The sequence below is a fragment of the Podarcis cretensis genome (genome assembly GCF_951804945.1).
Source record: "Podarcis cretensis genome assembly, chromosome: 5".
Lineage (NCBI taxonomy): Eukaryota > Metazoa > Chordata > Lepidosauria > Squamata > Lacertidae > Podarcis > Podarcis cretensis.
The window spans coordinates 51,745,170-51,759,256 of record NC_137174.1 but is presented as its reverse complement, the minus strand read 5'-3'; the positions used below and the strand labels follow the sequence as shown (position 1 = coordinate 51,759,256).

General features: G+C 40.0%; 1 protein-coding gene across 6 annotated transcripts in view; it reads left to right on the top strand.

Annotated features, from left to right (window-relative positions):
- Positions 1-12,516, top strand: part of PLEKHS1 (pleckstrin homology domain containing S1) — a 31,089-nt gene extending 18,573 nt beyond the window's left edge. For 5 of the 6 annotated variants that reach the window (XM_079976031.1, XM_079976030.1, XM_079976026.1 and 2 more), the window contains 3 exons: positions 2,050-2,185; positions 6,080-6,159; positions 6,957-7,723. In XM_079976031.1, the coding sequence (XP_079832157.1) occupies positions 2,050-2,185; positions 6,080-6,148 (205 nt within the window). In that variant the 3' untranslated portion in view covers positions 6,149-6,159; positions 6,957-7,723. Of the gene's footprint in view, positions 1-2,049; positions 2,186-6,079; positions 6,160-6,956; positions 7,724-12,087 lie in introns of those variants that run through there. The other variant, XM_079976029.1, reaches the window with a different exon arrangement.
- The last annotated feature ends 1,571 nt before the right edge of the window (positions 12,517-14,087 follow it).

Below are 14,087 nucleotides of genomic sequence, written 5' to 3'. Positions count from 1 at the left end.
TTGCAGTGTTCAGGAGAGCTTGCTATATAAGTCAGTTAGGGGATGCTAGTTTTGCATTCCTGCCAGAGACCAGAAATGAATTTGTTAAAACACTGAAAACTGCTGCTTGGCAGTTTAGGTTTTAATTTGCAAATCACCAACTTAGTTTTTATGTAACACAAAACAGAAGTTTTAATCCCCACATTTCTCAGTATATTCTTCAGTTGGGCATTCCCATACTAATGAGTTGGTGAGGGAGTTGAAATAAAAAGAAATTTACAAGCACATAAAACTGCTCCACAGCCTTCGTGGACCACAAGATGTCACACTTTCTCTACCACAGTTTATTCCATATGACAAACAGTCCAGTGGTATTATGCTTTTGTATCCATATATTTCAGTGCAAAGAAAACACAATGCAAATGTTGGGGGGGGGGAGAGAAAAAAGTCATCAGTTACATACTGTTTGCAGACTCTAAGGTACAACATCAGTGAACACTGATCATATTCACCAGATAAGACTTCTGTTCTGTACATGGGACAAATAAGTGAACATTGGCAATTTCCACTCCTATTTTCATGGATATCCTACAACATTCCCAAGAGGAGGTTAAGAAAGTAGAGAATTTCCATTATCTCACATATTTTGCAGAGGCAGTAAGGAAGTTAGTGTGCTTCCTAGAATATCAGTATCAGTGACTGAGGAAAGGAAGGGAGGGTGAAATGGACATAGATTAGAGGTGCCTAGAGCTCATCTCCTGCTGTGCCTTCCCTTGTGTACTCTCTAGTCCTCAGTTGCAAGTCTGACTCTCTCTGCTCTCCTTTGATGTACTTCACATGCCTGCTGCACACTGCGCACAAGAAAGTCACTTTCTCAGGCCTTGTCAGTGATGGGAGGAAATTCTTCCCAACAAGCTGATGGGCATATTCAGATTAGTAGAAAGAAGGCTCCTATCAAAAATTTAAAAAATAAAAAAATTCAATATTTAAAAAGTGCTGGAAAGAAGGTGGAGAACAATTGCTGACTACATTTACCAAGGATAAAGCAAAGAGTAATGGAATGAAGTGACAGAAAAGGAAATCTACCTTAAAATGGCCTATCAGACCAATTCAGCAATGCAGTAAACTACTAACAGAGATGGTAGAATCTCCTACTTAGTGCATATAATGCATGTGTGCGTGAACATGTGTGTGTGTGTTTAAATAGATAGTGCATTTTGGCATGTGACTGGATAATCCAGGGAATTCTCCTTGAATCCATAATTCTATATGAGTTTAAACTTCCAGGGCTAGGGCTATGTACTGGAATGCCGTAATAAAATTGCTCAGCCAGCCTAATAGGCCAATTATGTTAGGTGTCTGGGCTGAGATAAACAGAATACCCCCAGATTGTCTACTGGAATTTACGCTGGACTTGATATGTGTACAAAGCTGGAGGCTTGAATACTTGATATTATTCATTTTAATTTAAAGATGTATCTTCCAACTTTCAGCAGCCTTAACTGCCAAAGAGCAATTTAGATAACTTTCTCCCCACTCAAAGAATGAATTTCAATGTAGTACAGTAATGTAGAATAGAAATCAAAACCACAGGGTCAAAATCATTTTGTACCTTCATTCATATGGATCGTCGGTTACTGGTTCCAGTATCTTTAGGCTGACATACTACCTTTAATTTTTTTTATAAAAAAAACAAGTTGTTCACCAAAAGCTGTTAGCTTTCAGGTTCATAACAGGATCAGAATTAAGAATTATCTCTGGTTTCTAAGCTTCCTCTACAAGATTTGTGACCCCGTAATAGACTGTAGATGAGTACCCATAGATCACCCTAAGCTCTGACAGTGTATTTCCATTTCACCTCCCTGCTTGGAAGCTTTAATTGATATCTACTGCTTGATTAGATTATCTGCTTAGCTATCAATTTCATCCCCACTCTTCAGTATTTTTGAATGCCAGACTGCCAGATTTTCCATGGATACTTCTCCAGATCAGAAGCCATCACCAAAGTGAACAAGAATCCTAATCAGTCAATGCTTTTTCCCCCCTTGCCCCCTCTTCAATTCACCACAGTGTCTCCCAGTGGAAAGACCTGCATCGCTTGGGATGCATATTTCATCAAGGGGATTATATAGTGGCTGTGAACGACCTGCATGCAAAGAGCATAGATGAAATGTCTTTGTTCATAACTAGATCCACAAGAAAGGAGGTAAGAGACAGCAACTTAACTAATTAGGACCATCAAGCAGTGAATTAGTTTGTGGCAATTAGCTGTGGGGCTTATCCGGGCACATTTGTTCAGACAAAAGCATGGCTAACTTCTTCTTCTTCTTCTTCTTCTTCTTCTTCTTCTTCTTCTTCTTCTTCTTCTTCTCCCTGCTGCAGCAGCAGCAGCAGCAGCATACAATCTCTCATGTGGCTACCCATATGTTGGTCTATTGTGTGCAGCTAGTAATTTCACACCATGGTAAAAAGTGGTAGTGGATTTCCGACCCTCAGCAACCCACTTTAATTTGAGCGTGGACCTTATCCAAGGAATATGTTTTTAATGATTGAGCTCTGGAACATAATGGAAGACAGTGTAACATAGGAGCCAACTCCTAGGGGCTGCGGGGGCTTCACTCCCCAAATAAAATATTTGAGGGGGCCAAGGCCCCACCCCCAAGTTGATAGGCATTGCCATTCAAATAGTGTGCATGCACCGCATCATGTGATCGATTATGTGGGGTGAGGCTTACCTGGGCCCGCCCAATATTTTATTCAGGTTGGCACCCCTACAGTGTAATAAAACTCAAGCATCTTAATCACGTCAAGTTTCATTAAAAGCTGTTAATAAAAATAGGCACACACCCACACCCCAATAATAGGTTTCATAGTAGAGTATTCATGAGCTGGGCTACCTACTTAGAGGAACAGTCGGTTAAATGCAGTGCCAGCAAAAAATACAAGCTGTGTGGGAAGTTTTTTTTTTTTTTTTTTAATTAAAAAATTTTAAAACAATAAAAAGCATACATAATAACATAGTATTTTCCAATATCCACATTTCATTCTCATCCTAGGACTTCCTCACACCTCTTGTTCCTGCATTCTAAACTCATAAATTTTGCTGGCAAATTATTAAGATGATTCCATTCATATAATATAATTTCCCAAGATTAAATCTCAAATTTTGGAATTTAAAATCACTCTTTTAGAGATTTAATTATAAAATACTATTTAACCAAAATTTATCTTTTCTTCCAATTACACTTAAATTTGTATTCTTTATAACTAATTTGTTGAAGCCATATTATTACTAATCTTACATCTTTCTTAACATTCATACAATTTACAATATTTTTGTAGATAATCCTTAAATTTCTTCCAGTCCTCCTCCACCAGTTCTTCTCCCAGGTCTCGAATTCTGCCAGTCATCTCCGCCAGTTCCATATAGTCCATCAGTTGCATCTGCCATTCTTCCAGTGTGGGCAAATCTTGGGTTTTCCAGCATTTAGCGATAAGTATCCTTGCTGCTGTCGTAGCATACATAAAAAAAGTTCGATCCTTCTTTTGCACACTCTGGCCGACAATGCCCAAGAGAAAGGCCTCTGGTTTCTTAGGGAAGGTATACTTAAATACCTTTTTCAACTCATTATATATCATTTCCCAGAAAACCTTCACCCTAGGGCAAGTCCACCAGAGGTGAAAGAAAGTTCCTTCAGCTTCTTTACACTTCCAACATTTATTGTCAGATAAATGGTATATCTTTGCAAGCTTGACTGGAGTCATGTACCACCTATATATCATTTTCATAATATTTTCTTTCAAGGCATTACATGCCGTAAATCTCAAACCTGTGGTCCATAACTTTTCCCAGTCAGCAAACATAATGTTATACCCTATGTCCTGTGCCCATTTTATCATCGCTGATTTGACCGTTTCATCCTGTGTATTCCATTTTAACAGCAGGTTATACATTCTTGAAAGTATCTTAGAGCTGGGTTCTAACAGTTCTGTTTCTAACTTTGATTTTTCCACCTGGAATCCTATCTTTTTGTCCAACTTAAAAACTTCTTTAATCTGAGCATAATGTAACCAATCTCGCACTTTATCCTTTATTTTCTCCATACTCTGCAACCTCCAATTGTCTCCATCTTTTTCTATTATTTCCCAATATTTCGGCCATTTGGCCTCCATATTGAGTCTTTTCGGGGCCTTAGCCTCCATTGGTGATAACCACCTTGGGGTCTTGTTTTCCAATAAATCTTTATATTTCGACCAGACATTAAACACTGCTTTTCTGACAACATGATTCTTGAAAGCCTTATGTATTTTAACCTTGTCATACCACAAATATGCATGCCAACCAAAAGCATTGTTAAATCCTTCCAAATCCAAAACATCAGTGTTTTCAAGAAGTAGCCAATCCTTCAACCAGCAGAATGCTGCTGATTCATAATACAACCTTAAGTCCGGCAGGGCAAACCCCCCTCTTTCTTTTGCATCAGTTAAGATTTTAAACTTAATTCTGGGCTGTGTGGGAAGTTTAATTTGGACTAGAGCACGAGTCTTGCAGAGTGCCCAGGGACAGCATGGGCTGATCTGTTGTTGGGAAGAAAAATGTACACAGTGAAGAAGGGCTGAGCAGACAAGCAAAATGACATGTGAGCAACTGAACTATAAGGGGCCAAGGAGGCAGAGAATACAAAGGGGGAATTATCTAGTATGTGAAAGCTGGAGAAAGCAATGGAAGAAGCAGAAGTGTAGTGGAGAACAGAAAGGTAAGTGGAAGTGATGGAAAACTGAAGACATGGGCAGGGAATTTAGGGAAGGTGGGGCTAATGAAAAAATAGCACTGGGTGAAAAGTCTTCACACTGATCTTGGGGACAAAGAAGACTGGTTATGTGTTGAAAAGGAAAATGGAGAGGCAGTGGGATTTGTATTCATCTCCTGACAGTTTTAAGGCAATTCCAGACTTCTCATTTCTATTGACTTGTGACCATTTCCATTGTACGTATAAGGATTAAAGAGATACTGCATCACTAGTAATCATTTAATGTGGTTCAGGTTAGGTGATCCTAGGTGATCATGGGTTAGTTGGCTATACTGGCTCAAAATCAATTGGTTTAACACTGTGAGTTCATACTCTGGTAAATGTTAATCTGTAATCTCTCCCTGTTTGGCATACATTGCATTATTATGAAGTAGCTACCGGTAGATTGTGCAATTCTTAACCAATCACCTACTCCTAGATAAGGGACGCGGGTGGCGCTGTGGGTAAAACCTCAGCGCCTAGGACTTGCCGATCGCATGGTCGGCGGTTCGAATCCCCGCGGCAGGGTGAGCTCCCGTCGTTCGGTCCCAGCTCCTGCCCACCTAGCAGTTCGAAAGCACCCCTAAGTGCAAGTAGATAAATAGGTACCGCTTTATAGCGGGAAAGTAAATGGCGTTTCCGTGTGCTGCTCTGGTGCCGGTTCGCCGGAGCAGCTTCGTCACGCTGGCCACGTGACCCGGAAGTGTTTGCGGACAGCGCTGGCTCCCGGCCTCTAGAGTAAGATGAACGCACAACCCTAGAGTCTGTCAAGACTGGCCTGTACGGGCAGGGGTACCTTTACCTTTACCTTTTTACTCCTAGATTTTGCCTATTACACACACAGACACACACACACACATTTCTATGTATTTGGTATCCTAGGAATTAGTCTGCCTCCCTAGCCACTATACCACACTACCTCAAAGTTTATTTGCCACTGTCTTGAAATCACTTTACCAAGAGATCTTTCATATTGTATTGGTGCTGGCAGTTGCAGGCTCTACACGCTTCTCTGTGTCTGGCTGTCAAAACCATTTGTGGAGAACCACTCATTGTAAAACCTTGGATTTCTCATGGTTCGCATCAGGATTCTGTGGACACCCAGCTTCACAAAGCTGTGCGGTACTGCAATTCACCACTAAGATTAGATAATTTTAAACCTGCAAAGGTATATGGGGGAAAGATAAGTTTATGAATTGTATATACAAAGTTGCTAATCACTATTATATTAACACAATGGTGCAGGCTTGTAAATTATAAATAGTAACGTGGTAAGTGCTTATCTCTTCTTGTTCCCCCCCCCCCAAAAGGTGAAACTGACTGTATGTCGGCTTCCAGATTCGAAAATTTTACATGCCCAAGGCTGCAAATGTTCCTAATGGAGAAAAATGTAAGTGTGTGACGAACCTGCCTAGTCTTCTATGCAAAAGTCATCAACAACTCAGTTTTGTTGTAGTAAGCAGGTTTAGTTTACCATGATGAATGGAGTTTTAATCCAAATATTCTGATTTCACTGGCTTATTATCCCATTTCCTTCTAGAACTAGATGTTACTTATACCAGTACTAGCATGATTTGGACTTTTCTATCATGCCCATTATCAGCACTAGAGTGAAAACACAGGATCCCCCATCCCCTAAACTGGAAATATACGCTATGAAGCAAATCTACAGTTCCCGTCCACATTTGCCTCATAATGATAGTGCAGAGATTTTTGCAATGGGAGATCAATGGTTTGCATTCATACTTTAACAACTGAACCACCAGCAGCTGGTGGCAATTTAAAAAAGTATTGCTATATGATCTATTGGAAATGTTATTACATTCAAAATGAAACATATGAATGGTGGGTAAATAAATATAATCTATGATGCCCAAAATCCAGTCTATGATACCAATATAGTCTATGATGCCAAAATCCAGCTCAAACTGGGCACAGTAGCATAGGTTGGGCATACAATATGTACAAGGGCCTACAGCCTATAAAACAGGAAATCAGATAACTTTATGCACGGACAGCCAGGTCAAGCAGCCATTCTCAGAACAGTGGTTCTGGAATCAGCTGATTCCAAAATCCGATCCAGACATTTTGTAAATCAAGATCAAGAACTTCAATTCCTCTGAGTTTCTTTGTGAAAAGGCAGGATCCACATATAATAAAAATATTTTTATTTGTTACTTGTTGCAGAATCTTCATTGGCCAAGATCTTAGGTCAAATACAAATGAAGACTTGAAAACAGTGCCCACCCCCCCAAAAAAACCACTGTGAAGACACCAAAACTTTGTCTCATAAAAAAGTAGCATGGTGGTGGTCTCTCCTCTTGTAGCACTCAGTGAACTGCACCAGACTGGGACAGGACTATTCCTCTGCAAATTTTGAAATGCAGTGGTATTCAGAAGAAATGGTATTTCACTGCTGTGAATATCCATACATGTATTTAAAACCCTTTCAGAGTTTCTGCGCTGCTCCAAGAACAAAGATGCTGCCATCCCACTGTGGTATCAGACATTTGTCTTTCTTTTTTCATTTCTTTTTTCTTTGCTTTTCTATTATATCATATCTTCACCACATACTGCGTTACAGTCCAACATAAGATAATAAGAAAGGAATAGCATAAATATAAGACATATGTAAGTGAATAATAATAATAACAACATAACTTATTCCTCCATCTTATTTAACTCTTATGTATCTTAACTGTTACTCCCCTTCCACTCTTTCCATGATTTCCTATTTGCTATCATTTTAACTGTATTTTCTTATTCTACTAGGTTATTTTCATTACCTTACATTCTCTCATGTTGTAACATCTACTGCTGAGTGTTTTTTATCAGTCTGTTACGAGTATATTCATGTTGTAATATTTTTTCCATATAACCTATATATAATGCCCAGTCTTCTTTTAGACTTATCTTTATTTTTTAATCTATTTGTCATACAGTCTTACGGTAAATGTTTTGTTGTTTATTATTTTTTTGCCAATTTATGGACCAAGTGCTGTTCTGATTTATTGAGTTAGTTATGCTCATAGTTAAGAAATCCATGCTTGCACATCAACCTCACCTTTTCCTTCAGCAAAGGTTTATATTCTTGTAGAGATTATTAATATCCAAAAACATATGTGCAATGCTAAACCATGGTTTTAACACTACATGCACAAGCTAAAGTAAGCCCAAACAAAATCTCTGGTTGTGCAATTCCCCCATTCTGGCCAGGAAAAGGACTTTGCTTCCATTTAATTTCACTTTCCACACATCATATGAACCAGTTAACATGGTTTCAAAAAAACTCTAGTCAGTTTCAAAGCAACCCAACGTCAAACCACACATTATAAGTTGGCTTGTTTAACTAACTAAAGTTTATTTTAAACCACAATATCTGGTTCATACATATCATCAAGTGCTATCTATGAAACATAACATCTTATATGGCTTTAAAAGGTAAAGGTAGAGGACCCCTGACAGTTATGTACAGTCGCGAACGACTCTGGGGTTGCGGCGCTCATCTCGCTTTACTGGCCGAGGGAGCCAACGTTTGTCCGCAGACAGTTTTTCCAGGTCATGTGGCCAGCATGACTAAGCCACTTCTGGCGAAACCAGAGCAGTACACAGAAATGCCATTTACCTTCTTGCCGGAGCGGTACCTATTTATCTACTTGCACTTTGACGTGCTTTTGAACTGCTAGGTTGGCAGGAGCTGGGACCGAGCAACAGGAGCTCTCCCCGTTGTGGGGATTTGAACCGCCGACCTTTTGATTGACAAGCCCAAGGCTCAGTGGTTTAGACCACAGTGTCACCAGCGTTCCCCTTATATGGCTTAGGCCTGAGCTATTTAAAGAATGTATTATCCCATACAAACCTGCCTGGGCTCAGAGATCTTTGGGGAAAACCCTTCTCTCCATTCTGCCACCCTCGCAGGCATGTTGATGGACATGTGAGAAAAGGCCGTCCCAGTGGCTACTTGCTGTCTTTGGAATTCCCTTCCTAGAGAGGCTAGAATGGGTCTTTCCTTGCTTTTTCTTCCACTAGCAGGTGAAGACTGTTTTATTTCAATAGACTTTCAGGAACTGACTGTTTTTAAGAAAAGGGCTTTAAATAGTTCTGTGTTTTGCTGTTTTTACTATATGTATATTAATATATATATTTTATATTGTTTTCATTCTATTATAGTTCTATTAAGTGATTACCTTTTGTATGTTTTTAGGTTTTTGTATTTTATCCATGTTATTTTAGTTTTTGTAAATGGCCTTGAGTCTCAGTCTGGAGAAGAGGTGGGATATTGAGGATCAAAGAAGATTTGTGGAAATTAAGTACAGTTCTTCCATATACTTGGCAGCATGAGAGGGGAGGGGCTTTGCTCAAGCTCATTATAGCTTGTACATTATTTAGTGTTATGTGTGAATCAGCCCTTTGAGTAACCATTAAATCAAGGTTAACCTATTTAAATAAGCACTCAGCTTTACATAGAAGCACAGGTCCTGTTTCCTTGGACAATCAGGATTTCTAAATTTTATACAGTGGTACCTTGGGTTACAGATGCTTCAGGTTACAGACTCCGCTAACCCAGAAATAGTACCTCGGGTTAAGAACTTTGCTTCAGGATGAGAACAGAAATTATGCAGTGGTGGTGCAGCAGCAGCAGCAGTGGGAGGCCCCATTAGCTAAAGTGGTACCTCAGGTTAAGAACAGTTTCAGGTTAAGAATGGACCTCCAGAATGAATTAAGTTCTTAACCCGAGGCATCACTGTATTGTATCTTGCTTCTGATGTATAAGATGTAGACAGGAGAACTATATGTTCTATTCTACAGAAATATGCCAAATTATATATTTCTGGTTTGGATAAAACGATGACAGTAACAGATGATGTTATGCTGAATCAGTTAGCTTCTGGTGCAGGGAAAACAATAAGAATGTATGTGCATGCAGTTTCTACAGAGAAATGTCATCAGAAGGTGACATTATCCTTCAGTTCTTTTGTGGCTAGTCACTTAGCTGCTCATGGTCGGTGCAATACATTTTGCTTCATGAGGCAAAGGACAAGATGGCTCCTCCCTCACCACTGAATGCACAAAAACATTGGCGAGGGGTTGTAGGTCAATGGCAGAGCATCTGCTTTGCAGGCAGAAGGTCCCAAGTTCAATCACTGGCATCTCAAAGTAGGGCTGAGAAAGATTCCTGCCTAAAAGCATGAGGAACTGCTGCCAGCCAGTGTAGACAATACTCAATGGACTGACTCAGTTTAAGGCAGCTTCCTAAGCTCCTACGTAACCAACTACTGTAAATTGGTAGCTAAATTTCCCTTCAATACTGGCAATGGGACAGTGCCCTCCACTGCACCTGTACTGGGTGACTTTTAAGCCTACAGCAAGAGATGTCACAAAGGAGGACAGGTCATTGCTACTCTGACAACCCACCCACCCACCTTGATCCTAGGCCAATCCGTCTCCTGAGTTGTGATGTTTCTTCAGAACTTTGTGGTGACTACTGTTCTGGCTGTAGAGTTGTTGAACCACTCTTTGCGCTCATAGCTCCATTTTCTCTCACAGATCAGATTACAGTGGTACCTCGGGTTAAGTACTTAATTCATTCTGGAGGTCCGTACTTAACCTGAAACTGTTCTTAACCTGAAGCACCACTTTAGCTAATAGGGCCTCCTGCTGCTGCCACACCGCCAGAGCACGATTTCTGTTCTCATCCTGAAGCAAAGTTCTTAACCTGAAGCACTATTTCTGGTTTAGCAGAGTCTGTAACCTGAACCGTATGTAACCTGAAGCGTATGTAACCCGAGCTACCACTGTATTCATTATCCTCCCCCAAAAAATAAAGTTGAGGGATATTCATAGCACAGCATATAGTCAAACGATAGTCAAGGTCATAGCTTTTAAGCACTTGTCAAATTTGGCTCTTTTATTGATATTACTGTTAGTTTTCTTGGGGAACTATAAGGAGCTTTATTTCAGCTAATATATGGGGCAACTATTGTTTTGATACCTTTCAAGGTGATAACGCTGTAACATGTAACAGGTTTCCACCCATAGCAGTGCATTTTAAATGAGATCATCTCCCACAACCTTTTCAGATTTTTGTCTTATTAAAGACTCGGCTTTAATCAGATGAGTCTCACAGGCAACTTGGAACGTATGGAGCAGTTCCTAGAAATGCTTCTGGCATTTCAGGTGTTCCTTGAATATCAAATTTATTGAATTTTCTTTTATTTTAAGGGCTGCTGCCAAGAGTTCATATTCTCCAGATTCTCTGAACTATAACAAAATAGATAGATCCCATCTGTGCCCTATGAAGATATCCATCAGAACAGATTGATCTGTTGGGAAAAGGCAATAGATCAATGCTTAAGCATCTGTATTGCAAGCAGATGGTCCCAGGTTCAATCCTTGGTATCTCTAGGTGGGACTGGAATTCTGCAGTAATGTTTCCAGTCAGTGTAGACACTGTTGAGTTAGATTGACCCAATAGTTTGACTCAACATAAGCCAGCTTCCTATATTCCTATTTTTCAGAGCTAGGGTTGCCATATTTTAAAAAGTAAAAATCAAAACACCCCAAAATTGTTGAGTTTTTTATTTCCGGACATATGACAGCCCTACTCATAGCTGCCTTTTCCTTATAGTGCACACATTGCTTGACTTGGTAATTGACTATTTCCTAAGCTGAACTTCATTAGGGTTGCCAGGATGCTGCCTTGATACAATGGGGCACAAGACCTCAATGCAGCTTCTGATCTTTCTCTCACTTTACTGCTGGGATGAGCAGGCTTTCCAAACAACCTCTCTCTTTGCCACTTTCGGCATTGACTTTCTTAGGAAAGCACATATACTTAGGGAAGCTGTTTCTTCCTTCAGTCTGTATTCCAAATGCCACCATCTTTATTCTACTACAACCAACCTTCCACTTTTCACTACCTCTGTGGACATTTTGGTCCCAACACTCTGAATTCTTCCTCCAGGTAAGCAAGATACACTATCACAGTTCAAGGGTGCTTTCCAGACAGACAAAAACACTCAAGGTTGGCACAGAGTATGGTAAGGGATGTGGCCTGGGAAAAAGGGGTGTAACCTGAGAAGACACAGGTTAGAGAAAGTCCCAGGGGCCAGAAAAAGACACCCAATAAGCCACATTTGGCCAGTAAGACTGAAGTTTCTAGCTCCTACTTCTGCTGTGGCCAACCAATCCAAAAGCAGGACATGAGAACAATTATGACCCTCTTCTGCTGTTATCTGATCCTAGAGGTAGCATATAGCCATCATAACTAGTACACCTTGATAGCTTTGTTCTTTATAAAATTGTCTTATTCCCTTAGATGAAAGTTGTGGGAACTCAAGACTCTGGCTTGTGATATCAGTGGTATGCAACATGGTGGAAAATAAGATGCAGCTAACAGCTGCTAATCTGGAATGCAAATGTCACCAATTGTTCTGTTCTGCTGCTTGGTAAACTCTACATCTTCAAATCTACCTAATTGATTAAACATCATTTTTATTTACGTGCTGCACCCTTCAACCCTTTCCAGTCTTTATTGGTTAATGTGAGGGAGCTGCAGCTTTTAATTACATTAAGCTTTGTCTTCTTCTCCTCAAAAGTTTCTCAGCTGCTTCCTGAACCAACTCTCCCACGTACCTTCTGGGCTGGCTCCACGCCAAATGTTACACTCCACCACTGTAATAATTATTACTCTGAGGGTTTTTATTCATTTCAGTCCCTTAGTTATGTGATAAAGTCTGTTCATGCATTCACCAGATGTAGAGGGTTTTTTTTAATGCACTGGGCTGCTTCTGAGAACCTACAGCTGTCACCCAGAACTGGCATCTATGAGAAGGGTTAAATCAGTAGAATGGCAAAGACAGAAATAGAGTGGAAAGCAGCTGTGCATTGGGCTGGGCTCAGCTTTTGGATGTGTTTGTGATGTAAATCAGGACACTGTTTATTCATATCCCTTTCACAAACTTGTTCGGAGAGAGAAAGTGTGTGTGTGTGTGTGTGTGTGTGAGAGAGAGAGAGAGAGAGAGAGAGATATCACATAATTAATCATAATTCATTTAAGACAGCAAACTGTACTGATATTGCACATGCTCCTTACAAAGACAGCTGCAAATAGGGGTCAGGGATGCAGGGCTATTTGTCACATTAAAGGCAGGAAATAATACATTATTGGGGGAAATGAAATTAGAGAACAAAGCAGAAAACAATAAGGAAAGGAGGGATAAAAACAGAGACTGCAGACCTCTTTAAGATTCCTTCTACAGCTTCTGATTAAAATTAGAAGTTTATAAAAGTATGCATGGTGAGATAACAGTGGATAGAAAGATGTTCCTCCTCTACCCCTAGTACCAGAACTTGGGATCATTAAGTTAAATTGATGGATAACAGGAAAAGACAGATAAAATAATATTTTAATATCATGCTGTGTTGTGATGTGGCCATTGACTTAGATGGCTTTCTAAGGAGTTAGTCCATTAAAAGCAACCAAACTATACTAATAACTGCACCAAATGAAAACAAGCAGATCCCTGCCTGCAGTATCACAATTTAACATTTTCAGAAACTGTCCTGTTCCCATCTGTCTCATCTACATTTCTCATGTCCTGATTAGTACCCAAGTTTTAAGCTGGCCTGGCTGGAGGAGGAAGCTATGAAATTTAAGCTCCATTGGGCAAAACTGACCAGGGAAACAATGGAAAGAGATCAGGGAAATAAGAATCACTTTGTGTCAACTCTGAAACCCTTGAAAACCCTTTTTGCTTGCCAGTGCTCATTGATCTTGCCATCCTGTCTCTGCACTCTCACTTGAACCTCATATTCTCACCTTGAACAAATAAACAAATCATAGGTTGAAGTGAATTAAGGGCTTGCTATTTCTGTATGGTGGACCACTTGGTTGGTCATGTGTCCTACTTTACAGAAGGCAGTCAGAAGACAACCCTCTATTTAAAGGCATCCTATCTTTGAAGGGCTATGCTCTCCAAAGTCCCGTTTAAAGATAAAGAACCATGAGAAGGGAGAGCAGAGACCTTGAAGCTGTCCATCAAGAGGTATCACCTGGACAGTAGTCTGGGCAGACACATATGTAACCATTTAATCTTCCTCACCAGGGTGAGATGTATTGCATTTCTATTTATTGTCATTATTTCTAAGTTGCCATCTTTACACATTTATTTGTTTAAGGATGCATAAAGTGTTTTACATTCAAATAATACCTCTTCAGGGTACATAAGCACATGCAACTATTATGCAAATCTGTGTCCTCTTTTGACCCCTGTTTGGTTATGTAGAAGTGACCACACAGGACTGCTGGGTTCCTCA